The 26617-nt window shown below is 39.0% G+C and overlaps 1 protein-coding gene across 2 annotated transcripts in view; it reads right to left on the bottom strand.

Annotated features, from left to right (window-relative positions):
- fam131ba (family with sequence similarity 131 member Ba) overlaps window positions 1–26617 on the bottom strand; it is a 58541-nt gene that overhangs the window by 2738 nt on the left and 29186 nt on the right. Inside the window, exons 3-7 of one of the 2 annotated variants that reach the window (XM_036567230.1) lie at window positions 22850–22885; window positions 16399–16501; window positions 14303–14521; window positions 11804–11944; window positions 3604–3902 (exon numbers count right to left, since the gene is read on the bottom strand). In XM_036567230.1, the coding sequence (XP_036423123.1) occupies window positions 3604–3902; window positions 11804–11944; window positions 14303–14521; window positions 16399–16501; window positions 22850–22885 (798 nt within the window). The remainder of the gene's footprint in view (window positions 1–3603; window positions 3903–11803; window positions 11945–14302; window positions 14522–16398; window positions 16502–22849; window positions 22886–26617) is intronic. The other variant, XM_036567231.1, reaches the window with a different exon arrangement.

The following is a 26617-nucleotide window of genomic DNA, read 5'->3' as shown; positions in this document are numbered from 1 at the left end:
AATCAGAAGTGCAGTCCCAAACCTGTCAGTACAAAAGGCTAATATAATCATAAATGCTCTGCAAGCTCTGCAGGTAACTGTGTAATTAATTATATAACTGTGTAATTGCACTTAAGTAGTATAGCAAAATGCAATGATTAACTCCACTTCTAAGGGTCGGGAGTTGTTGAAGAAGCACAGAAATGGGTGCACAACAGAAAAGCAGTAGTGTATGAAGGGTAAAAATGTATAAAATAATCCTTACCTGTGCTAACTAAAACTGGTGTTCCTGCTGTACAGCATGCAGCTGCTACACTGCTTACCAAGAAAAGGGACATCATCCAACTTTTACTTTTTTGACTGGCTTCCTGTCCATTACAGGATCCAATTTAAGGCTCTTTTATTAGTTTTTAAAGCTCTTAATGGGCCCATTCCTACATTGCAGACTTGCTCCACCCTTACTCTGCTTCTAGGTCTGATGTCCTCAGATCGGTTACTTCTGGCTGTTCCACAGTCTCGGTTGAAGCTTAAGGAGGACTGTGCTGCCCTGAAGCTGTGGAACAGTCTAAATATTAGAAGAGTCTCATGTATCACCAATTTCAAATCAAGCATTTTGAAATCTTACTAATATGCTTACATTTTATTATTATTATTATTATTATTATTACATTTCATTATTTTTTATATTATTTAGTCTTCCTAGGTCATTTTTTAATGGAACGTACACTGTATTTTTAGATTTTTTTTAATCAATATGTTTGTTAGTCTTCCACCGTTAAATCAAGATTACATGTAAAACATCAGCACGATTTGAACTTCAACAATCCCAACAACATTTTTTAGCAACAATGAGTTCTGTCTTAATAAATCTAAGATTTGCCCCTATTTGTTCTTGTGACAAAGATTCATTTCCTAGAAAGGTAAGGCTTGGTGACCTCCAAAAATGCCTTCCAGTATCCCTCCAGGTCATAGAATATTTAACAAAGACCCAATCCCCACTTTTCATTTGGCAATACACTGAGCAATCGTTACTCATTTTATATAACCCTTCATATCTGATGAATGATGCTAAACTGTATTAACACAGGCCAGCTATTAAAGGAGAAATACTGTGCATTCTCACAAACTTTTCCCTACACATTATCTTCAGTTATGCACTGTAAGTCCTTTTTCCACTTTAACAGTGGAGGTAGCGTCTCTTAAAAATCAGATAGACATAAGAGAATCCTGCTTTTTTATCATTTCATCTAGAGGAAGATGATAGTTGTGCACCTTGCTGCACACAGATAAAATGTTGCACCTACAGGTATTTAACAAAATGTTTGGCCAGAAGGAGGAATTTTTGCTGTAGTTTTTTGAAGGTCATAAGCACATCCTCCTCACACAGGTCACCAAAGGGTTTGATGCCCCTATTTTACCAATGGTGTGAGCACCTCATTTACGTTTTTCCTAATCTGCCCAGAGTTTACAAGTGCATTTAATGACAGGACTGACAATCGTCTTCTTTATGTGGCTCGGGGAAAAATGGTGTGGCTGCTAAACCAAAGTCACCACCATGAAATGCTTTGATTCTTCTGTCATCATGCGGGTGGACTTGCAACTCTCCTTTGTGGTATGGCCTACGCAGAATTTTTTATTTAATATTAGGCACTTTCCCATTCTATAGAAATGTGCTTCTGCCAATAATTCTATTTTGGTACATACATTTATTTTAATGCAATTTACACAGCAAATCAATGAAATAGTAGTTTCCATCTATCATACTGTCTTTGTCCACTGTTTTAAGTAGGTATTTTTAGATTTTGATATTTTATGTACACTACATGGCCAAAAAACCTGCGGGCACCAATAAATTACACCACTATGAGTTTTCTGGACATCACATTCCAAAACCATGGGGAATAAAATGGCTGCCTCCACTCTTTTGGGAAGGTTTTCTGCAACATTTTGGAGTGTGTCTGTGGGAGTTTGAGCCCATTCAGTCAAAAAAGCATTTGTGACGTCAGACAATGATGTTCAATGAGAAGGCCTGGCTCGCAATCAACGTTCCAAAGGTGCTTGGTGGGGTTGAGGTCAGGGTTCTTTGCTGGCCACTGGAGTTTCACACCAAACTCATCAAATCTTGTTTTTATGGAGTTCACTTTGTGCATAGGGGAACAGTCATGCTGGAACAGAAAAGGGCCTTCTCCAAACTGTTGCCACAAAGTTGCAAGCATACAACTGTGTAACGTCTTTGTATGCTGTAGCATTAACAGTACCTTTCACTAGAACTAAGAGGCTGAGCCCAAATCCTGAAAAATAGCCCCAGACTGTCCTCCACTATACAGGGTGATTCAAATAGATTCATCCGATTTCAAAGTGCCATATTTTTACAACCGTGAGGTGCCTAGAAAGTAATCATATACCAATTGAAAGAGGGGGTAATAGAGTTTCTGACTGTCAGTATGGCAATGAACCTCTAACAGCTCAGAGCATTCGTCGTTGGTACCAACACTTTCAAGAAAAAGGTCACCAGCGTCACCAGATCTCACGCCATGTGACTTTTTTTGTGAGGTAACGTTAAGAATTCTGTTTATGTGCCACCACTCCCAACAACACTGGACAATCTCCGCACTAAAAGAGCTGTGAGTACAGTGACACCCGCCATGCTCAGTTGAGTATGGGATGAATTTGACTGTTGCATTGATGTTTTCCATACAGCTGGAGGAGCACTTGTAAAATTACATAATAATCTTTATTACTCACTTAAACCATTTACAATTTACTGCATTGTTCTGTAATGATTTACAAGTAAAATAAATCATTTTGAAATCAGATGAATCTTTTTGAATCACTGTGTACTTTACTGTTGCTATGCACTACTGCAGGTAGCATTCCCCTGAAATCTATCAAACCCAGATCGGTCCATCCAGACTGCCAGATAGTGAAGCATGATTCATCACTTTATGTTTCCACTGCTCCAGAGTCCAGTGGTGGCATGCTTTCTACCTCTTCATCTGATACTTGGCATTGTGCATTTTGATCTTAGACCTGTGTGCAGCTGCTCAGCCATTTCATGAAACCAGCCCACTGCAGGCGGGAGCGGGCAGAAGCACACATAAAGAGAAATCCCACAAAATAAATGATTGGCCTAAACTGGAACGATTGCTAAATCATACATGTAAACAATATAACAGTAAAACAGTTCAAATGAATGAAGTCTTTCTTGAGCAACCGATCACGTGAACAACAAGCAAATTCTCAAAGGCCCGATTCACTGTGTTTACGTGGCGTAAGCGACGCGAAAAGTCTTGCTTTTCATTTCGGCGCCCATGTTAAGTGGTCAGTGCTTTCAAACAGGCTGCGCGTGCAAAGCGGCAGACTCCCAGATGCGGTGCGGCGTGGTGCGGCACGGTGTTTAGAGAACAGACCCAGGGCAGATTTTTTCTGCGCGCAAGGCTATGTGCTTAACTTTGTCCACCTGTTAGCAATACATACTTTTGGCCATATAGTGTATTTCTCTTTATGAACAGCACTGTGGTCAACTGTAGTTTTAAATGTGCTTTTTAAATACAAATGTACATACTTACTTACTTACTGTTGTTGCTGGTGGCACTGCAAAATAAATAATTGAACTGTTCAAACCTGTTGTTGGTACTGCAGTAGTTGCTGCTGCTGGTACTGCTGGAGCTGCTGCAGCTGCTGTAAGTGGCTCTGCTGCTGCAGTGTCAGCTGCTGCGGCTGGGACAGATAGAGGGCGGAGCCATCGTAGCCCTCTCCAGAAGCCCCGCCTGCCATAATGTAGGAGCCGGCAGCTGGAGAGGCCATGCCTGAAGGCTCGTTGCTGATTGGCTCCCAGGCATCGGAGGAGGAGAGGCAGTAAAGGCCCTGCGAGACGCAAGTGTGAGGCCAGACTTCTGCAGAAGAGTGATGCATTGGCTGATCTACAGAACACAGAAGAAATGAGGAGCAACAAAGGGTAAGGATGGCAACAGGAAAAATGAAACATTTACTGGTCCCCAAACAGAAATCCATTTGTTCCAGAGTTGTGCTGCATTGAATCTACTTGATTCAAATGTGCACATCATTTCCACATGAATCTAAATAACTGTGTTGGTGTAATATTTATGGGGAAATTATGGACACATTTAGAAAAAAAAGAAATGCAATGCATCATTTTTTTCAGTGGACAGCATGTAGGCACATTGTCTCAAAAGATCTAAAAAAATAAAAAAGACAAAAATGTGAACAGATACAAAAGCAGTTACTGCACCTGTTATATATAAAATAATTAATTTATTGCACTTGTATATATAATATTAATAAAATATGAGTACAGAAGATATTAGAAACAATAAGATAAAGGTAGATGATGTGATAATTATAATGACATAGAGCTGGGCGATATGATAACGTTATCACGATAAACAAAATTCATATCGTTCGATATCGATACATATCGCGATAAATGTCAAATCATGATTTCTTTCACGTTTGAAGGCTGATTTTGCTCCTGGGTGGTTAATTGTGGTTTTAAACTATCACTTATGGTCCGATCATGACAAACACTCGGCAAACAGTGGAACATTTCACTAATCTGTCATGGGACAGTGGGAGAAAGTTTCTGAGCTGTTTTTATCAGATGGAAAAGCACAGCTGCAATTTTTGTAATAGTCATAATTTAAGAAAGAAAACGAATTATTTTTAGCTGTATGGTGACGAGCGCTCGGCTACCCCATTACAAATGCTAAACAAGTGGCCAACAACAGTGCTAAACTCTTTAGTTTCTCAACAACGTCAACTCAGTTCGGTAGGTCACTGCTGTCACTCCTACCACATCCATGTCGGAACAGATCACAGTATTCAGACACCAGCTAGCGACGGCTGGGTTTCTCTATGCTATCGTAGTAGTTTAAGGGGTGAATATATATCTGACGCTCGCTGTGTAAAAGCATTATCTGCAGTGTGAATCTCTCACATCAGTCACAGAGTCCTCCTTTTAGGTATGTTTAAACTGAAAGCGGTGATTTTGTGTCTTGTTTGATCTACTATCATCAATTCACTGTGTTGTGCCAGAGCGCCGGAGCGCTGCTTCAAGTTAGCCAGCAGCTAAAAACAGCTAGCCTGGAAAGATAGTGCTCTCCCGCTTCCCAATGCCTCACAGCTTCCTCAGTTTACTTTCTTTTAAATCAGGGCTGTAACTAACATTAACCCACTTCTTTCTTTCACTTTCGTTGCTCGAGAATGCACTAATACTAAAATATGACGGTTTGGCGCTGCAGACGTGATTTAACACCGCTAAAGTTGTTAGGATGCACGGAAAGAGGTGAGTTCACCGTAGGACAGTACAGTTACGTCACTGATCTCGTCACTCACACTCGGTCACAGGAGAACCGATCGCTCCACTCAAACAGGGAATGTATAACTCCACATTTCAGATGTTGCTAAAGTATATTTGGTGACCCTTTTTTTCCTGGGAACGTGGAAGTGTGAGAATGGTGTATTATATCGAAAATTTTTCGAACCTATCTTATCGCTCTATCGAGGAAAAGTTATATCGCGATACTTATCGTTATCGTTTTATCGCCTAGCCCTATAATGACATAGTACATATATAATGTGTCAGGCTCATTTTCAGAAAAAAAAAGAATTATTATATATAACCTCTCTGGTTCCATCAGCAATACACTAGACACGAGCTGAAAGATTCCTTTATATCAAATTTTGAGAATAATTATAGCCTGCATTATCTACAACATTGAGGTAAGAAGTTTAAGGTGGGGATATTTAACTTTAGAACTGAGAGCTTGTGAACAACCTGTAGATGAGTTCAACCAATCAGAAGCAACCAAACACCCATGTGCTTTGACATCACTACCACAGCTAACTGCCAGTCTGGCATACTACGATCAGCGTTCGAGCCTCAAGCTAGTCTTATTTGCCAAAGAAAGGTCTAGGCCTTGATTTACAGAAAACAGTGGCAATTTACATCACAGTCGCAATTCAGTCATTGCTAACTTGCACCTGCAGGCTATGACCTCCGTATTGCAAGATGCTGTAAAGATGAAAGAAGTTAGGGCTGAGTGTTTCCTCCTTTGAGACTCCAAACAAAGAATGGCTGTGGCTGAGATTTGAACTCATGACCTCCTGATGACCAAGCAACATTGTTAAATGTTTCGTAACCAAGAAAAAATGAAAAGGTTTTCATGGCCAAAGACCGCTGTCTGTGTTTTCTTCTTCTTTTAATATTGTCATTAAACACTTTGATATGTTTTAAGCACTCCTCCCAGCCTGGGGTTACAGTGTGAAGCGGTGGGGGGGGCAGCCTGCAGGTGCAGTTTTAGCTGATAATGAGGCAGCATGGTACCAAGCTGAATTAACTCAAAAAATTGGTGCAGCAGGCTGCCTTGCAAACTGCTATACAGAAACATTTGCAAAAAGGTTCTACTTAGAACCATACCCAGCACATTCTCCATCAATCTGAAGAACCATTTCACCATACAAAGAACCATTTAAGCATGGTTCTATATAGAACCAGTCTTTACTAACAAACCCTTGAAGAAATATCTTTTTAAGTGTGTAGAAAAGATATTTAAAAAGACAATTAAGTATTCAGACTTGATGTATTTACAAGGAATTATGTTATGAACTACTTAAACCTAAGGCATTCACTGATAGTAATAAGCTAAATATATACAAAATCATCATTTATAGAGTACTCTTTATTGGGAAGTGTCTGTCCCAAACACTAACACCTACATTTTAACTTGTGACAATAATACTTACATTTGTTTTACATTTTTTTATTATTTAGAAAATGTTTTTGATTTTTTTTTAAAGTGAATTCAAAAGATTTATATTTAATTTTTAAATGAAAAAAAAAATAAAATACTGTCCAAAGTGCTGTTTTACTCCTTAGGCGGAGCCTTGTTTTAACCACACCCCTGTATTTTAGAGCAGGAAGCGAGACTGCATCCCTGTCCCTCATGGCCACATGGTGAGCAGTTAGATCCCACTGTTATGAGGTAAACGTGTTTCAAATCCAAAGATTAGTGCGTAACATTAAGAATTGTCACATTTTTTTCTTCACTTACGTAAACGTTTTGTGTTTTAATGAATTTTTTTTTATTTTATGCGTGTACATTTGTTCAAAGCTGTGGTTGCTAGTCATGTACTGGCTAGTGTTTTTCAGTTATGCTCAAAATTAGCTAAAATTGTGACTACCAAATCAGTTACTATCAAAACATTTGGTAAAACTTAGACGTATCCAATTCCACCCACTAGTTAGGATTCCCCCAGTCACACAATACCACCAGCGCTAGGAGGATGAAAGCTAGCACAGGCTTCCTCCGAGACCTGTGAAGCGCCACTGCATCTTTACTGCCGCTAACACAACCATTTCGGTAGAATAATCCAGATATAAATACTGTGGAAAAATTTCATATGAATGGGTGCATCTATCACTTTCTTACTGTGAGAGACATCAGTAGAATTTAAACTCTGCATCATCATCATGCAAACTGCCAACTAATCACTACTGATCTACCAAGAAGGTACATTTTAAGCTGACTTTTTTTAACTGAGTAATCGTGACAGCTCTAGTGTCAATACACTCTCTGCATGAACCATGACTCAGAACGCCTCTCCACACTGCACCACTCTGCTCTCCTGCCCTGAGCCCTGCAGCTGCCATTTTCCACTTTTTGGCTCTGCCACATTTCCATGCACTAAATAAAGCCATGTCTAACAGTGTCACACCTGTCAAACACGCTGGATGCAGTATCAGTCAAAGCAGCGTAAACAATATAAATCACGACAGATATATGAAACCCCTCACTGCAGTAAAATATGGAAGTGTTGTTATGGGTTTGCTGACAGTGGAGTCCAGCATTGATCAGAGTTATGGTGTCTGAGGCTTTGTTTACTACATAATGAGGTTTTTGGCTCTCAAAGCTGAATCAATATTTTGCATGTTGAATCATCCAGGTCATTACTGGATTTATTAAATAAAGGAATATTCTAAAGCTTATTTTTAGACTTTAGTTTTGATCGTTAGAAGTGAAGCAACAGTGTCTTGTGGCAAACCGTGCAACAACTACATTTTGGCCTAACTGAGAAAATGCATTTTCAAATGTTGCTTAGAAGATAATAATAGGTAATCTCTCGATTCTTAAACTAAAGCTTACAGATCAGAGACTTTCATGCTGACACCACCAGGACAAATGGTCAAAAAAGATGACCTAGTACAGTCGTATGCAAAATCTTGAACAGATTGGTCAGATTACATAGTTTGTTGATTTTATAAATGAAAATAGGGTAACATCCTATACAAGGAACAAACCTAAATAAGGCAATTTCTATTCATTTGCTGAGTTAAACACATTGAGAAAATGCACCATACACTATGAAATGTGCCATAACTTTTGCACAGGCTACATTTAATGTTTTGTTTTTTCTCCAATATGTTAAATTCAGCAAATAAACAGTAATTGTGCATTAAAATGTGCAGAAGTGTGTTCTCTGTAGAGGATGTGTGGACTTTTCATTTAACAAAATCAACAAAACATGTCATTGGTCCAGACTTTAGCATACCACCCAGTTTAGTATAATCCCAGTTCTCTGTCAGGACATTGTCGACATATTTTTGAAAGCCAAAATGCACTTAAAAGACTAGCAACTATCTATCTGTCGAGTTTCAAACAGGAATTATCTGTTGCCTGACAAACATGTTCAGACAGGAAGGTACATGTTGCGACCACAGCAGAATTAGATTTTTAGGTAAAAAATAAAATAGTCATCCTTTGCAGTAAAATAAAGCTCTGCTGATCGTTTTCATACAGTTTTAATAATAAATGGTCTTAAACGTTGGAGTTAATGCAGGCTATATCTGCTAATTCACCAAAATGTTACCCTGCTGACTGCTGGTCACACAGCAATGCAGACAACAATTTTGCCGAGCTAGTAGCTAAAGAAAAGTAGCAAAGAGAAAGATTTAAGACGAACATTGATAATTTGGAGACGAATGGACTGCATTTATAATCACTCCAGCTGGTCTCCTTATATGTTTAATCAGCAATGAGAAACTGTCAAACACTAACAATTTGCAAAGGTGTAGTCAGCTTCTCATTCACCAGCATCTTGTTTGAACTGTCCTGTTCCACCTTAAATGGAGCAGCAGTTACATTCCATTAAGGTGGAACGGGAAAATTTGAACAAGAAGCTGGCGAATGAAAAGCTGACTTCAGCCTCATAAAAAGTCAAATATTGAGAGACATTTTACAAGAAACTGTTCCACTTTTGAGGTGTGAGAAAAGCGGCAATAACTGAGCTAAAGCTTAAAGCAGAGCAAAGTAAGTCTGTGTTTTTTTTTTTATATTTGTTAGCCTATACTAGGACATTAGCACATACTGTCACATATTTACAGCCAAGATGGTTCTTAAAATGGGCATAAAAATGGACATAAAACAAGGTTCCCAAGGTGGTTTGATTTTTGTTGAAAGGACAAAATGGCTCTTCTTAACATTTGGCTTGCTGACCGCTGGCCTAGAAAAAAGGAATTCCCAATGGTGATTCACCAATGGCACTGCAATTTAATCCAGTACTAGGCTTAATCCATTTCTGGGAGAGCGGCCATTCTGGCTCTTAGTTCCCAAAGTTTTGTTATATTTGGGTCTCCTACTCATTAAAAGATCTGAAGACCTACATTAGCTTAGAGATGGCATGTTACCACTCTTATTTTATTTACAGTACTTTTTTACATGTAAAGTTTTTGTTTAATTTTTGTGAATATTTTTTTTATAAATTATTGTTTTACCAAACAACCAAACAACCCAGTTTTATTCTCCAATGTCCGATCCAGTATTTTCTGCTGATACTAACCCCTATACTGATAAAAGGGTAACAGATCAATGACATCTCTGCATTCAATCAATTTATCCCAGAAATATACTTTAAGGCAATCTTAAAATTGTGTCACAAAGCAAGTTCAACATTCGTAGAGTCTGACAACGCTTAGCTAGCTTCACTAAATAACACATTTCCCCATCACACTTAATCAACGTCATGAAGGCAGATACTAATTAGTCAAGCCAGCTCAGGCTTTAGCACAGAACATTCCTTTCTTGGTGGCAGAGAAGATTCATCTGCTGAAAACGTAGTTGTGTGCCAACAAAAAGCCCTGCAACAGCTGCTTAGGATGAATTTGCTAGTTAACTACACTGGCAGTCAAAAAGAATGGCTCACATGTGTACAGCGACATTGAGCAACTATTTGTCATGTTTGAAAGATATTCCAACACGACAGTGCAAGATACCACACAGTTCATTAAGTGAGAATCAGGCAAGATTTAAAAGCCAGAGATTTTGTGGTACTATGATGGGAAACGGGTGGAGAAGAAAGACCCAAAAACTATGGATGGTCTGTATACAGTACTAAAAATGTTTAATTCTTTTAAAAAGCTTCACGAAAGTGTGACACAGCACTGTGAGATTGTTTTCAAGACAAAACACTGCTAAACATTATAAACTGTTATTTCCTATTGCATGTTCATACAGAAAAAGGGGCCTAATTCCTTATTATCTTTTTATTATTTACTTTTATTTTATTTCTGCCTTTTAATCTATTCTTTATGATCTGGATCGAGTTTGGACCATGCCTTCATGAGAAGGGACTGTAGGACTGAAAGAGGGAAGGGAACTCTGAGAATCTGGGCTGGAGTTCTGGGCGCCTCCTGCTTTGAACTGGAAGACCGGGCTGCCTTCATGGTGGTGATAGGGCGTGAAAACTTTGTCACAGGAAATGGAAGGTAGAGATAGGAATTTATAGGACATTAGATTGGAAAGATGTGGAGCTTTAGGCATCCTCCTCCCAAACTTCAGTTACTTCATAACTCCATGTGAAAGAAAATGTCATAGACTTTTATTTTGTTTGTGTCACAAAACTACCTTTTTGAACAAGCAAACATGCACAGCAATATACTTCACACTTCAGCCACCTTTTATTATTACTCTGAAGAAACAAATCAATAACAAACCTATAGTGATGCGAATTCCGTTCTGAATGTGTTCACTTAGTTCATCCACCAATAAAAGCAGCATCGTGCTTATTTTATACAGTGATAGAAAACATGGTAGCACACAGAAAGCGTCAGTTCCACATGTTGATTCATTGTACTATGACTGATAAAGTGGTTGTTAGAAGTGAAGGACCAGGGTCCACAGGGCAAATGGTCAAAACAGATGACCTAGTAGAGTTGTATGCAAAAGCTAAAGTTGCATATGATGTTTTGTTGATTTTCTAAGTGAAAGTAAATAAAGGCAGCTTTGTGCTCCTTTTCAATAGTGATAGAAAACATGGTATCACACAGAAACCTCCAATTCCAAATGCTGATACATTTTACTATGACCATTATGCACATGTACACGTCCCAACTACTCTGAGGGCAGATTTCAGTTAAGGGACAAAGCCAAAGCCTCTGAATGTATCTTTGGTGATACATTAGGTAAGATATTATTCATTATACCTATATGGATATTTCTGGTGCCACTGTTTTATATTGCAACTGTAGTCATTAGCTGAAAACAGCACTTCACAGCAGTGCTTTTGAAAATCTGATTGAAAAATGATTCAGCTAGCTTGAACCTGAGCCACACACCATGGCAGATAAAACCCTGAGATAAGGTTAAAGTTCGCAAGATAACCCAGCTATCCTTTTCAGTAGCAGGCCTTTCTGTCAAATGATTCATTCTTCACATATAATCTGATGTGAGAGCTGAATGAGGTGAAACTAATCCTGAATGTCAGTCATGTTTGCTCGACATTTGACGGAGGTGCTTGTTGTGCTTACCTCTGCTGGTGATGCTCTCCTGGTTGACTTCGCTGAGGTGGGCCACGCTGCCCTGGTTGGAGTCGGCACAGAGGCTCTCTCCATCCATAGAGTTCCAGGCCAGCAGTGTGGCCTCAGAGATCGCAAACTGCTGCATCACTCCTGTTAAAAAGTGAAGCAATGGCCTAATCAAGGCAAATAGGAGAGTGATCTTTTTCTCTGACACACCATAATGTAGGGTAAAATGAGGGAAGACGCCCTCCAGGGTGAGATGTTATTTCTCTCCTGATCAAATGATGGAGCAAAATCGAATCTCAACACATTTACCGAATGGCTGTGCTCATCTGAATGAGTGCATTCCTGGGATTTATTCCCCCAGAACCTTTTTAAGGTCAGCTGATCTAATTTTTTGTCATTGGGTTATACTGATCTATGCATTTATATTAAGATAGAGGTACAGGAAATATTTTAAATACATGATTATTGGGGTTGTGGAAGTTATTTGGTTATTTGGCCATTTAGTTATTTGGTTTTGAGAAGGAAAAATAACATTCTTCATGTGAAGTGAACATGTAAAGTTAGACTTGCGGCCCACACAAGCATATTACCCTAAAAATACTAGCTAACACTTTATTTGGAGTGGTCCTTTGTAGATTATTAATAAACTCTTAACAGTAACACAGTAACACATCAACAACATATCACTGAAGTAGCAGTAGTGAAGCATCTGAATACACTGAAGTAAATATCTTGTTGATGTTCTGCTGATACGTTACTAACATTAAGTAGATGTACTGTTAATATGTTACTTCCATTACAAAAACCTAACCTTACCAACAACCTAACCCTTACCCTTATGGGAGGCAAATCCAGCCAAAAAAGAAATTAAAATTAAAACCATAAAACAAAAATGAAAACTTCTTTTTGCCATTTCTTTTTCCAAACATCTGCGCAGATATCCTGCCAAAATTGAAAATGAAATGAAATTTCTACATTTGCAATTTTATTTTTCACATGAGCACGAGCCATTTGTGACAAAAATATAAATAAATGCAAAACAGCTATTTGTCATTTCATTTTAGTCGTTATTCTGTTTTTTCATGGCCAAATCTAAAATGAAAAAGCTAATAGAGAAAAGAAAATCCAAGCTTCACTTTGGCTTTGGCTTTTCTTCATGAAATGCAGAATACATGTCAAAACTAAAATCAAAATGCAGCGTTCACGTTCTCATTTCTTTTTCACAGCAATCGGCTGCAGATCTGACAAAATGAAAATGAATATGCAAAACTGATAAATCCACAGCAAAGTGACGGTTTGTGATTCGGTTTTCGGCGTGGACGCGCTTTAAGTGTCAGAATAAAAAGGCAAATGCAAACGAACATCAGCGCCACCTGCTGGACATTTACTTTACATTTTCCACTTTTCGATTTCGTTTTCAAACTGACCAACATGCAAATATGTGTTAATTATCACTGGGCGGGGCTACGGGGTACATTTTAGGACAGCCTTAGACCACCGAGTCAGGACGGCATCATGACGGTGAAACTGAACGTCAGAACAAACACCGTCAGAAAAAACTGGAAATGTCTGATACCTTTTCTCTGAGGCCATTTGGTCTGACGGTGTTTGTTCTGACATTCAGTTTCACCAGATTTGAGTCATGACGATGGTTTTTCTCGAGACTCGAAGTTGTTTAGCTTGAGGAATGATGCCGTCCTGACTCGGAGGTCTAAGGCTGTCCTTTATTATGTTTATTTTATTCAAATAAATTATTGAACATTACATTTTGTCGCTACCAAAACAATCATAACACTGAAAATGAGTGTGTAATATTAAGAACTGTCACTACTGAAACACATCATTTGGTAAAGTTTCATTAGTGACAATTCTTAATATTACATATCAATTTTCAGATTTTCAGACACATTTACATCAAAACATTGGGATTTAACTGCTCACCATGTGGCCATGAGAGACAGGGATGCAGTCTCACTTCCTGCGCTAAAATGCAGGGGCGTGGCTCCGCCTATGGACTAAAACTCTTTGTCTCGGTAGTGATTTGAAAACACGGGACAGCAATTGTATATATATTACTCAAAAAGATCTTTTAAATAAAAAGCTTGGGGGAAAAAAAATGATAGAATTATTGTTTTGAATTATAGTTGAAATGTAGGGGTTAGGGTTTGCAACAGCAACCTCCCAACAGAAACTACCCTATAAATTATGGTTCTGTACATATTTAGCTTATTACTATCTCAATGAATGCCTTGGGTTTACATAGATCCTAACATAATCCTTGTAAATAAAGTCTTAATTGTTTTTTAACCCTTTAAATGGCCAGGGCCCACTGGTGAGCTTAAAGTTGTATTACACACTTCTATGACCTAAGAATAGTTCAGTCAGTTTATATTGAAGTCCCTGTATTTACTGAATAAATGGGATTTTAAGGGGTTACGTAGTTCTTTATATAGAGGCTGCAGTTTAAGAGTAGAGTGGTCATTATATGTGAAATGACTGTACCTGCTGCCATTCGTGCCTCCTTCTCTCCGTCACTTAGGTCACTGTAGGCATCATTCTCCATTCTCCTTTCTCTCTCACGGTGCAGGTTGGAGTGACCTGCTCCTCCTACTGGTCCAGCAGATGGTTTACCCCAACTCTGCCACTCAATCATATGGGCCACGCGTCCTTGAGCCATAGCAGTGGGTTTAGTTACCTTGTCTTTCATGGACCTCGTCACACCTACAGGAAGAAACAATCAGGGTGTCAGTACAGTTATAGACAGTGGCTGTGTCCGAATCTTCTACTATGTACTGCTTCCTAATAGTGTATAATTCTCACTTGCCGTATTGCATACTGAAGTCTGCATAGCAGAAATGTTTGTATCCCACTTATTGAGAAAAACCAACTAGTAGGATGTACTGTAGTGCAGGGAATTCGGACACAGCCTGTATCTCTGCATGCAGATGCAGAAAGGAAGGTAATGAGGGTAGCAAGGCAATGCATTAGAGGTAATGAAGTTTTTTTTCCTTAATCGAGTTACTGGCGCGTTAATTAAGTGCAAATGCTAAGTCAGTCTGCCTCAGTCCGCCTAGCCACAGAATTAGGAAAAGGCAACACCGGACGATTCTAGACTCTTGACACAGCTTGTTGACTTGATCAATTTTCCTCACAAGCAATGGAGATAAACTGATTTCAGACACATTATTCATGAGAATTCAGACCCATTATTCACAAGATTAATTAGTTACGCAACATCCATTAGACTGTATGCGTTTTTGGATAATTAGAGTTTAGAGAAAACAGTTTAAACATTTCTTTATATGAAAATGGCTTTTTAGTACGCAAATATGGGCACTCATTAGTCCAAAACTTAACACGGGGTAAAAGAATGTGAACTGGAAAGAACATGAACAGAATAAATCAGTGTGGAGTGTTGATACTGCCATATTTATGCTCTTAATATTTGCCTCGCTTCTATAACGAACTGTTTGAAAACCCAATAATGACAAAAGCAACCTTCCATTTGACGGAGCTTTGGATACTGAAAATGAATGAATTCAATTTGTTCTATGGAAGTCAAGGTGGAGTCATGCACCGTGTTGTCACTGAATTAAAGAAAACAAGAAACTACTGAATTAAATAAATAACAGGACACTTCAAAAAATGTATACCTACTTTTCCGAGCAACCTGTTATGGCAATGAGTGATATTAAATCTTACAACAGTATATATATACAGATAATATACATCTATACACCAACCAGCCACTTCATTAAGTGCACCTACCTTGTATCTACACTGTTTGTCCATTTTATCAAGTCTCTCTATCATATAGATGCACTCTGTAGTTCAAAGTGTAGTACTATTATAGACTGTAGTCCATCTGTTTGACAGTGAGGTGTTCAAAAACTCCAGCGCAACACAGACTAACACGCCACGACCACATCAGAATCACTGCAGCGCTGGGAATGATCCACCACCCAAATAATACCTGCTCTGTTGGGTGGGGGTGGGGTAAAAGGGGGCTAACGAACTATGCAGAGAAACAGATGGACCACAGTCTGTTATTGTAGAATTACAAAGTGGACCTATATAGTAAGTGGAGCTCATAAAATGGACAATGAGTGTCGATACAAGGAGGTGGACGTATTGAAATGGCCGGTCAGCATATGTACATATGTATATATACACACAAACACACAAATCACTACACATAGCACATATACACAACACAATGTTCACCAACAATTTACTGAGCACAACACTGCAGATCTCACACCTGCACACTGGACAAAACCCACAGCGTCACCACAATAACACTATTCACCACATAACCACTGAACACCCAAAAGACTACAGTTCCCAGCAGCAAGCCTGTGGTGATGGGTTGTGCACTTACGTCAAACAATCGTTTGTGCTCTTGTTGGATCTGATTGGTCTTTCATCAATGGCAGCAGTGGCCATTGACAGGCACTAATTAATGGTGGCAGGAAGTGAAACTGGAAAGGGAGAAGGGGGGGAGGGACCCACAGGGGCGGCCATGTTGGCTCCACTCGCCATCTCCTCCTCTGGAGCCAACATGGGGGCGGTTACCAGCTACCGGGACAGACACACACCTGACACACCTGACAGAGAGGACTTAGCCAGAGCTCCAATCCCATAGGCGTTGGAGTTCCGCTTCAGACGAGGCAAGATGGAGGTGGTGTCCTCCATAGACAGCTGACAGACAGAAATGTCATGAGGAGAAAACAGGAATAGCAGACAGGAAAGGAAGAAAGAAAGAAAGAAAGAAAAAGAAAGAAAGAAAGAAAGAAAGAAAGAAAGAAAAAGAAAGAAAGAAAGAAAGAAAGAAAGAAAGAAAGGAAAGAAGAAAACACAGTTAGTTATTCTTATGCCATAATAAATGTTATTCCATACCAACTCACCTAAAGCTCAAAAGGTCATGTCATGGATTTCTATGAAAAAATCAAAGGAAAAACTACAATTTAATGCACTCAACCATGCAAATTTTAAAAACTATGCTACAAATAATTTTTTAGTTAGTTTTGGAGTTTTTTAAGTTGAGAAAGTTTGCCCCAGTAAGTTGTAATTAACATCTGAAATGAACAGTAAAAAACATCAAACTGACACAATGAAAAAACATCAAACTGACACAATTTTCCCCTTAGGTATATATATATATATATATATATATATATATATATATATATATATATATATATATATATATATATATATATAAAGAAAACTGGCTGCTCTTCCAGTTTTTACCCCACTATTTTGTTGGTCTAGGCACCATTATGCTGCACATGCTAAATTCATATAACTGAATTTTATATAACGTTATAATGTTTAGCCCTGTGATTGACTGGTTACCTGTCCGGGGTGTTTCTTACCTTCCGCCCAGCGAACGCTGGGATAGGCTCCAGCGCACCCCATGATATGATACAAGGTGTAAAGAGGCCCTTTGTGACCTTAAGGAAGAACTGGATCCAGTTTCAGCTGGTTGAGAGAAGTTTCGGGGATGTATTTACAGAAAAGACTCGGGTGACTACTGACTTCTAGTGTTTGTTAGTAATTTTAGCCCTGTAGCTCCAGCGCTAAACTAAAGAAGGCAACATTTAACTCCAAACATGTCTTGGCTGATCGAATAAACTTGAGGTACGTGAAAATTATGTAGTTTAACTGCTTACAGAATTTTATACTCGGTATGAATACAACACTAAAAATAATATTTTATTCAAAATCACCAATTCAGTGTTGACAATTTCCATATTAATAATGCCCACAACAGGACAGCATACTTTTTATGTCAAAGCATGAAATCCTTCCGCTTTTAAATGTAATCTTTTAGTCTGTTTTCAAATTTATTTTACAAAATGTAAGTTTTATACGGTTTTCCTACATTTCTATCAAACCCTATGCATTATTCAGATCTACAGGCAATATTTGAAGCTGCAATGTGAGTGACTTCACACAAATATCCATTTTGGAGGCATTTTTGACCCTCTATTTTGTCACATAATGTCACACATCCTGCCGGCCTCTACTCACACAGGGACTCCATTTCCCAGAATCCCTTGGGAGATAATGTGACTGTTCAACCTCATCGTTGAACTAATCATCGCTCCAACTCTCCTGAATACTGATTTGTTTCACCTGTGTTACCTGTCATGACTTTCTTAGGTTAATATATAAGCCTGTGCTTTAGACTAGTATAGCTGTGAGGTGAGTGTTTCTCTTGTAGAACTACTGATCGTTTACAATGTGATATTGGTTGCCCTTTTTGTGTATTGGACTCTTTTTCTGGATTTCTGTTCATTGCCTTTTGTCTTTGCCCCTCTGGTTATGTTTGCCCTGTTTTGCCGTTTTGCTGTTTTGGATTTGATCCACACATGTATCACGACTACGATTCTTGCCCATCTCTTTTCTATTAAGGCCTCATCTCTTGGATTTTACCACGAGTGTCTGACTGGGTCTGTCACGTTACACATAATCTTATTCCCGTCTAACTATTTATTGAATAAGCAGAGTTCTGAATCATTAATATATGAACATTACAGGCATGCTATAACTGCTTCATAGGTCAGTATTTTTAAAACATAAGTTTAAACAAGCTAACAAGCAAACCAGCACAATAATGGTCAGTAAAAATAAAATTCTGTATTTGCAAACTAATACTTAAACTGCTCCAGCAATTGAGTTGGCATGGAATAATCCCCTTGTTTAAGAGACACAACAAAACCATCTTTTATGCATAGCATATCTGTTTCATAGTATATGCAGTTCTTAAGCACAGAGGTATTTGAAGGAACACACATATATCAGCAACCATTCAGATATAAAGCGTATCCATTTGAACCATAAATCCACACGGAAAACTCATTTTTCCTCTAATGCTGTACGTACAGATATGTCTTTATCTCTTCCTGTTTATCTCTGTGTTTGAGCAGACGTCACAATTTTTATGTGCCCAACATGGTATTATCCTTGATTTCGATTGTGGTGCTTCCTGAAAGCCAAACAGACAAGCAGAATGGCAGATAACACAGCAAGGCCTCCTAAGAAGCAGCTGACGCATTGCTCTAAAGCTAGTAAAAAAACTGAGAGTGTCAACGGATCCTGGAGTCAATGATGAGATTTAAGTCAGGGATTTCTCAAATGCTTCAAATGATGACAGCGTGACATCTTCAAATCTTACACAAGTAAAAACGCCCTTGTGGAGGTAAATCACCAGCTCAGGGACACAGGAGGGCGTTGGTGGTGACAAGGAAAATGATTTGCCTTTTCGGTAGAGATTTTTTATAATTTACATCAAACAGAACGTCATAACGTGCTATTATTAGACGAGAGACGGCAACATATACATATAACTGACACATAAGGCTGTCCTTACTCTGCTCTTATGTTCTGAACTAATTCTATGCAAATAAACTGGGTGGCAACCAATCAGATACGTGGTGCAGTAACTAATTGTGTTACGCCCAGAATCACGCCGTGAGATTTAATACTGGAGGGCGCACTGAGCAGAAGATATAATGGTTGATATAAATGTCATTATGTTAGATCATTCTGAAGTTACATTTCTTAATTTTAAAAACGCTGCAGTCAATATTAAAATAGGCTGCAATGGGGCTCAAACTATTATTAATTTATAATCATTATTATAAAGTTCGGAACTTTTTATTATTATTACTTTTAGCAGCTGCACTCCTGACGTTGGTAGGTGCTACAGCTGCCTCAGCAGCCCCACTTCCCATGTTCCTGCCAGCCCTAAACAGAGGTTGCTGTACTTCATGGTCATCTTCAAAAAATAACAACATAATAGCAGAACAGACAATTCAGTACATGAAGTACAGCACACACAGTGGTTCCCAACCTTTTCAGAGTCTACTGTTAAGCACTGTGTGGTGTATATAGATTCGCTGTCAGAATGAGCTTTACTTGAGTCTGAGTAAATGGGTAGATGGTACCGTTACTCAACACGATGCTAGCCAATACAGGCATCTGTTAGCTGAGGCAACAGTTAGTGTTCTCCTTCAAGCGGTTAAACCAAATATTGTTACGTCAGCAATTTCAAAAAGATGGCATAGCTCGGACAAAGCATGTGCTAGCTTTTCAGCTTGTTAGCATGGCGATTGATGATTGATTTCAGATTGAGCCTACATCTCTCTTTAGGACAAATGGGGTATTCCACAGATTTACAGAAGGTGAGCAGTAAGTCCTCCACTGACTACACTTTTAAAAATAAAGGAGCCAAAAATGTTCTTCAGAGTGACTCCATAGAAGAAACATTTTTGGTTCCCTAAAGAACCTTCCAGTGGATGGTTCTTAAAGGGAATACATAAAGCTGCACTATGTAAGATTTCTTTTGTTAAAATTGAAAGAAGTAGCATTAATGAGTCATATATCTTTATGTATTAACATCACACGCACAGGCTCAAAAAGAAGGTCTGGCTTGATGTTTAGATCTCAAATGCAAAATTAACATACTGATGAAGATATGATGACAATAGTATATCATCACTTACACCCTCAAAACTTCTCTTTAAATACTCTTTTAATGCCCCCAAATCATCAGATTCATCCTCTTGGGGAAGCGGTCTGAAGCCCAACTGGCATGACAAAATGTTCTTCCGCATATTGCTTTTAATTACACAATTCCTCCAGAGCGGTCTCCAAATCCCCAAATCGTACACTGTGCAGGTTTAATATACTTAAAAAAATACAGGTTCATTTATTGGAAAGTGTACTTTTATGTCAGAGTGTGAAATCTTTGGTCTATATAATATATAAGTTTAATCTTTTGGTCATTTTTCAAAATTATTTTTGCAAAATAATGTTGATGCTTTTCCCTACACGTACTTCTGTAAGTTTCTGTTGAGTTAGCAGGTTTCTATCCTGACTAAACGGTTTTGACTGAATGCTTGATTGACTTAGAAGCATTCTCAATACTAAAAGTGTAAGGTTTAGGATAAGGCTGGCCACATAAACTGCACATCCGTATCTCTTTTAATGGGTCACAAATCAAGGATACCTGTCCAGCTCCCTGAAAAGCAACAGTTTAGGTTTTAAGTATGCTAATGAATTGCTGATTTTGAATTAGGTCTCCATCTATCTTTGAGACAAATGAAGTTGGGGTATTCCCTAATCTCACCGACAACAGGAGGTGAGTAAGGGAGCCAAGGCTAATTAGCAAGAAATTGATAATGTGCTAACACACATAGCCAACAGCACGGGTGAGCTCAGAGCGACATGACAACAAGCTCTTTTCCACATTTACTGGCACAGAAGTGCTCTCCACAACTGTATAATAATTTTTTCAGCTGTTAGCTCTTAGCATTATGAAAATTAAACCATGCTCATTCATACTGTGAGTGCACTGTAAGCCATGAGAATATGTCTGATCAAGCTATTCCTTTTAAACTGCCCGCAGTTTGCTGTTGTGTCTTTGCTCATCTGTGGTTTCAGAATATCCCCAAAATGACTACAAATCCGTATGTTGGTCTGTTGTGTCTTTGCTCATATATGTTGGTCCATGGTAAGTGTGTAAAGGTAATTTCTGAACATTTGGGAGCCATTAGTGACATCCTTTTTGGTGGACCCTTTAACCACCTGCACGCATATCATATTATTTTGCATGCAAGTATGTATACACAGATACATAAATAAATTAATTTGTATTTAAGTTAAATTCGCCCTTTAAAATTTATTTTCTGGCTCACCATTAGACTACTGTTAACATGTATGAGTGTAAACTAGCTAGCTAGTTAGCAACTTAATGTGACTCAAAAAACAGAAAATGCATGAGTACACATGTTTGCATTCATAATTTGCGTGTATGATTTAGGAGGCCCAAAACCATGTTAAACATACTATATGTATACTTGGGGGCCCCCTGGTGGCTCTGGGGCCCTAAGTGATTGCTAGAAATGGCTTACAGCTTGTATAGCTAAAAATGGCTCGAGAAAGTTATCCATAAAACCGTTAGTTAAAACAGTAAATGAGAAGTCAGGCTGATCCTCACCTTATAGATCAGTAAATAGAAACATAGATCTATATAGATCAGTTTTTGCATGTTTTGTATGCAGTAATAGCATAATAATAATCATAATATCTGTATATACACTTGATGGCCAAAAGTATGTGGACACTCCTAATTCCTGAATTCAAGTGTTTTACCCACACCCTTTGCTAAGCAGTGTTTAAAATCAAACACATATCCATGCAATCTCCATAGGCAAACATTGACAATAGAATGGGTCATACTGAAGAGCTCAATTACTTTATACGTGGCGCCATCTTTGCCACAAGTCAGTGTGTGAAATTTCTGCCCCGCTAGAGCTACCCCAGTCAAGTGCTATTACTGTGAAATGGAAACATCTACAAGCAACAATAGTTCAGCCACAAAGCAGGATACCATGCACACTCGGACCGAGGTCAGCGAGTGCTGAAGCGCATAAAATCGCCTATTCTCTGATATAACACTTACTACAGAGTTTCAAACTTCATCTGGAAACAACATGAGCAATGCCAAGGGTTAGTTTGAGTGGTGTAAAGCACACCACCACTGGACTCTTGAGCAGTGGAAATGTGTTCTCTGAAGTGATGAACACTGACCAGGCCTTCGTCCAACATCAGTGCCAGGTCTCACAAATGCTCTTTTGACTGAATGACCACAAATTCTCCACAGACACCCTCCAAAATCTTGTGGAAAGCCCTCACAGACGAGTAGAGGCTGTTATAGCTGTAAAGGCGAGGGGTGGGAGGCAGCAACTCCATATTAATGCCCATGGTTTTGGAATGGGATGTCCAACAAGCTCATACTGGTGTGATAGTCAAGTGTCCACATACTTTTAGCTGAAATATATATATATTCACAAAAATGGGCCTATTTTGCATTACTCATGTTACTGTATTTCATTGCACAGTCTGGCATTTGGTGAAGAACCTTGACTGACAAATGAGTGATGCTTAAGTTATAAACGAAGCATTTATAATCACTTGTGAGGAAACAAAAGAGAAAAAAGGTGGGGGAGAAGAGGGAGAGGTCAACTCCTCACTTACGTTGATTCCTTCCCAGGAAAACTCGGCACGTCCAGGCTGAGAGGAAGGTGGGCAACAAGAGGAGAAGGAAGAGGTAACGTCAGAAGCGCAGGACCACAATAGAAGGAGTGAGATTTCAGTTAGTACAGAGAAAACAATAAAGGATATTTTAAGAGAAGTTGCACCCGGAAAAAGTCATATCTGCCTCATATGTCCGCCACTGACAGAAACTGCTTTGGACAGATATATACTTTCTGCGATAGAGGATGCTTACTTTTTGGTTTTGAACAGCCAGTGGTGTGCTTTGCCAAAGTTTGGCAAATCAAAACCAGGAAATAAGTCTTTTCTATCTTGATAAACATGCTGTATATCAGTGACAACCAAAGCTGATATAAAAACAATAAAACTGCAGGTGAACTTCACATGACGTGACACCTCTAGGCCAAATGTGTTGGCAGAATAAAAATGGTAAAGAGGAGGGAGAAAGAGAGAGAGCAACAGACTGAAACAAGAAAAGACAGCATTGTGGTTAGAAGAAGCAACATCTGCTTACATACATTTAAGGGGAATTCCACATATTTTTCAAAATTTCTGCATGATTAAATGGATAAGATGTAAACAATGTCACTCTGAAGGTACACACTCTCAGAAAAAAGGTACTCGACTATTACTGGGGTGGTACCCTTGTATGTGTAGGTTCACTGCCCAATTTTACTAGTAAATAAAATGTGTTGTAGATTTCATGAGCCCTGGTTCCTATCTTAACCTAGGGGTGGGCAATATGGCAAAAAATATCACATCACAATAACTAAAAACAACTGCCGTCAAAAACTCTGGATACAATGTTTTTTATTCAATGTTTCACATACTGCACTGCACTTAATCCAGTTAATCAGGACTAATCATGTTCTCTATGAAATGCAACATGTGTGTTCTTTAAATATTGATGACATCCACAATATGCTTAGAGAAGCATGTGTATCATAATAACATTAAAATATCATCATACTGCCCACCGCTATCTTCACCAAGGCAAAGAGTCAGTAAATTTCTCTACGCTGCACCATTTCCCACACAACACCTCTGACACCTCCAACTGTTTACATTTTGACCAGTCAATTATGTAGAAATGCTGCAAAATCTCTAAAATTCCCCTTTAAGGCAACACCTAAGGATGACCCACAGGGCCAGGTACTGTGGATCTCACAGAGGTCAAACATCTAGGCGTCCATGGGGAAAGAAGTGGACAAATACTGTATAGCATCAAAGCAACAGCAGCAAGCTTGGAATGTCTTCTGAGTGGCTCTGCCTAACTAAGCATCAATAAGACATGACAACCTAAACACACAGGCATCTATCGATTGCTTATATTGTACCTACGACAGTGAGAGAAACACTGTTGCCAGTAGAAACAGCAAGAGCCTCTCTGTGTTAATTAGGATGGATCGATAGTAAAGGTCAAACAGAGGTCAGCTTCACAGCAGCAGAGCTGTGGGTGAGGCGCCTACTCTAAACATGCAACTGACCTTGTTGGTCAGATCCTCAGGCTCCATCGATCAGACACTTTTCATCTTCAGTCCTTACATTGCTTTCCTGTTACAGATAAATTTGCCTTGAACCCTAAAAGTCCTCTGAGGCATTACAGCCCCCCAGTACTAGACTAATAATCACTGCAGGCGCCTGACACCAGGGGAAAAGTGAACCAAGAGTAAATTTACAACAGCAGGTTATTTTCAGCCTACACTTCGGATACGGTAATTAATGTTTTTGCTGAAAAAAAAAATTGTGGTCACTTGGAGCTGTAAAGGCAATGATTTATTGTGGTGCAGTTTTTAGGGTTTAGTTAACTGGAAAGGCAACGCGACCTTGAGATTTCTTAATGATCGGCTGTAAAACAGCTGGGAATGAGTACCTTGTTAAGCGTCCACAGTGGCTGTGCAATCTTCTGCACGCACGTGCAAATTACTCATCTAAGCCCCTCCACCATCTTTGCATGCTACGAAGGTACCTCCTCAGCAGCAGCCCTGGATGACATCACTCGCTGGCACTTTATCTTTCGCAGCAGCCGTTTGGAAGGGTATCAGGCTCCAAAATGGCTGATTTTGAGCCAATCTCATCTATGTGTGAGGGAGCCAATGGAGCCTGGAGCTGCTGCCCTTGTGCAGGGAAGGTAAAGAGGTGGCGGAGCAGGAAGATGGATGGGCTTGTGTCTCCCAGGAGAGAAAGCCCGTTTATATGGCTGTACTGTACTGTAATGGAGGGCCTCTGGAGGCCAGCTCCTGTGGCCTTGGTGAGAAATTCAATAGTCTCCCTCCCCTGGAGAAGTATTATGTTATATGGGCGTTGGCTAGCACATGTAGGCCACTTGTAAAGACGGTACACGACTCAACTGGTGTCTGTGATGTCTTTAAGTTATTGACGAGCGTATTGACATATTGAAGAGCTGGAGTCAGAATGGTAGTTAAAAGGGAATTCCAGAAATCTTTCAAGATGTCTGCATAATTAAATGGTTAAGATGTAAACAAAGTCAATCAGAGTGGTTGGATATGAAATGTGCCTGGCTGAGTCAGAGTTGGTTACAACAGTGGTGATGGGAATCAGACGTTTGAAGTGTATAATTACTCCTAAAGCTTCCTCACAGAGAAAGTTATTACATAAAATGGTTATGAATAAACTGCCTGATATCTGAGACACTGATTTGCGATAGTTTTGAGGGAAGGTTTTGGCCTGCAATGTACTTTTGAAATACATTCATGGAGGAGAGGTACATGCTTCTTAGACAGGTTCTTAGACAGACTTTCTGACTAAGTTTCACCTTCACAAAACCTAACAAACACAGGGGCGGTTAACTCATTTTACAATGCTGAGAGCACTAAAAAAGTTAATCTGTATTTTAAACAGTAAAATTATATATAGTTATAAATGTGTATTGTTTGTACAGTTTGTGGCAGCCATTGTTATTAGTTTTTAGCCTCTAATTACATGTGTAGGTCCACTGTAAATAAAATCGTAATAGTGTTGTAGACACAGAACCCCAGTTCCTATCACCATCACTGTAAAGAAATCTGAGTTGGTAAGTTTCTGTCAACGACTGTATTAAGCAGACATTTTGGAAAATCAGTGGAATTCTCCTGCAAAAAAATCTATTTAAGCTGGATTAGTTTTGCCTGGGGAGGTGCTAGAATTTGAGTGATTACCGACAAGATCCGTGATTTATGATTTAGTACCAATCTGCAGTGTCCATAGTTTTTAGTCTGCTAAGGAATAATTCTAGAATGAATTACCTTCTATAATTGGATGAACTCGGAGCTCCCTCAGTAACAGCAGTCCTGGTCACATCAACATCACCGTAATGTAATAACAAAACCAAGTAATAAAAAATGGCACCCTTTTTTTTGCAACCTGAAGACAAGGCTAAACGGAGCTTTCTGACCCAATCTCTTAATCCTCAAATTCACAACATGATTCCTGAAATCCACAACAATGAGTGTGTATTCACTTCCGTACGTTACGATTATGCACCAAAATTCGGAAATGTGGTGCCTGTCACATATTGCTGACATAAACGTTGATGTGGTGAAGTTTTGACCTGGACTATCTGGACTATGGGGTAATTTGCAGAAATTATTTTGCCAAGTCAAAACAGGCACAAATTACATTAGCGGACCCCCTCCGGTAATACTAATCCAGCTCGAATAGGGCTTTAGTCATGGACTTACTTGTGCAGCCATCTTACTAGCATAACAGCATAACTTAGCATAACATTTCACCACATTACGCTATTACTAG

Source organism: Colossoma macropomum, unplaced genomic scaffold (assembly GCF_904425465.1).
Source record: "Colossoma macropomum unplaced genomic scaffold, Colossoma_macropomum, whole genome shotgun sequence".
Taxonomy (NCBI): domain Eukaryota; kingdom Metazoa; phylum Chordata; class Actinopteri; order Characiformes; family Serrasalmidae; genus Colossoma; species Colossoma macropomum.
This window is presented reverse-complemented; position numbering and strand designations above follow the sequence as displayed.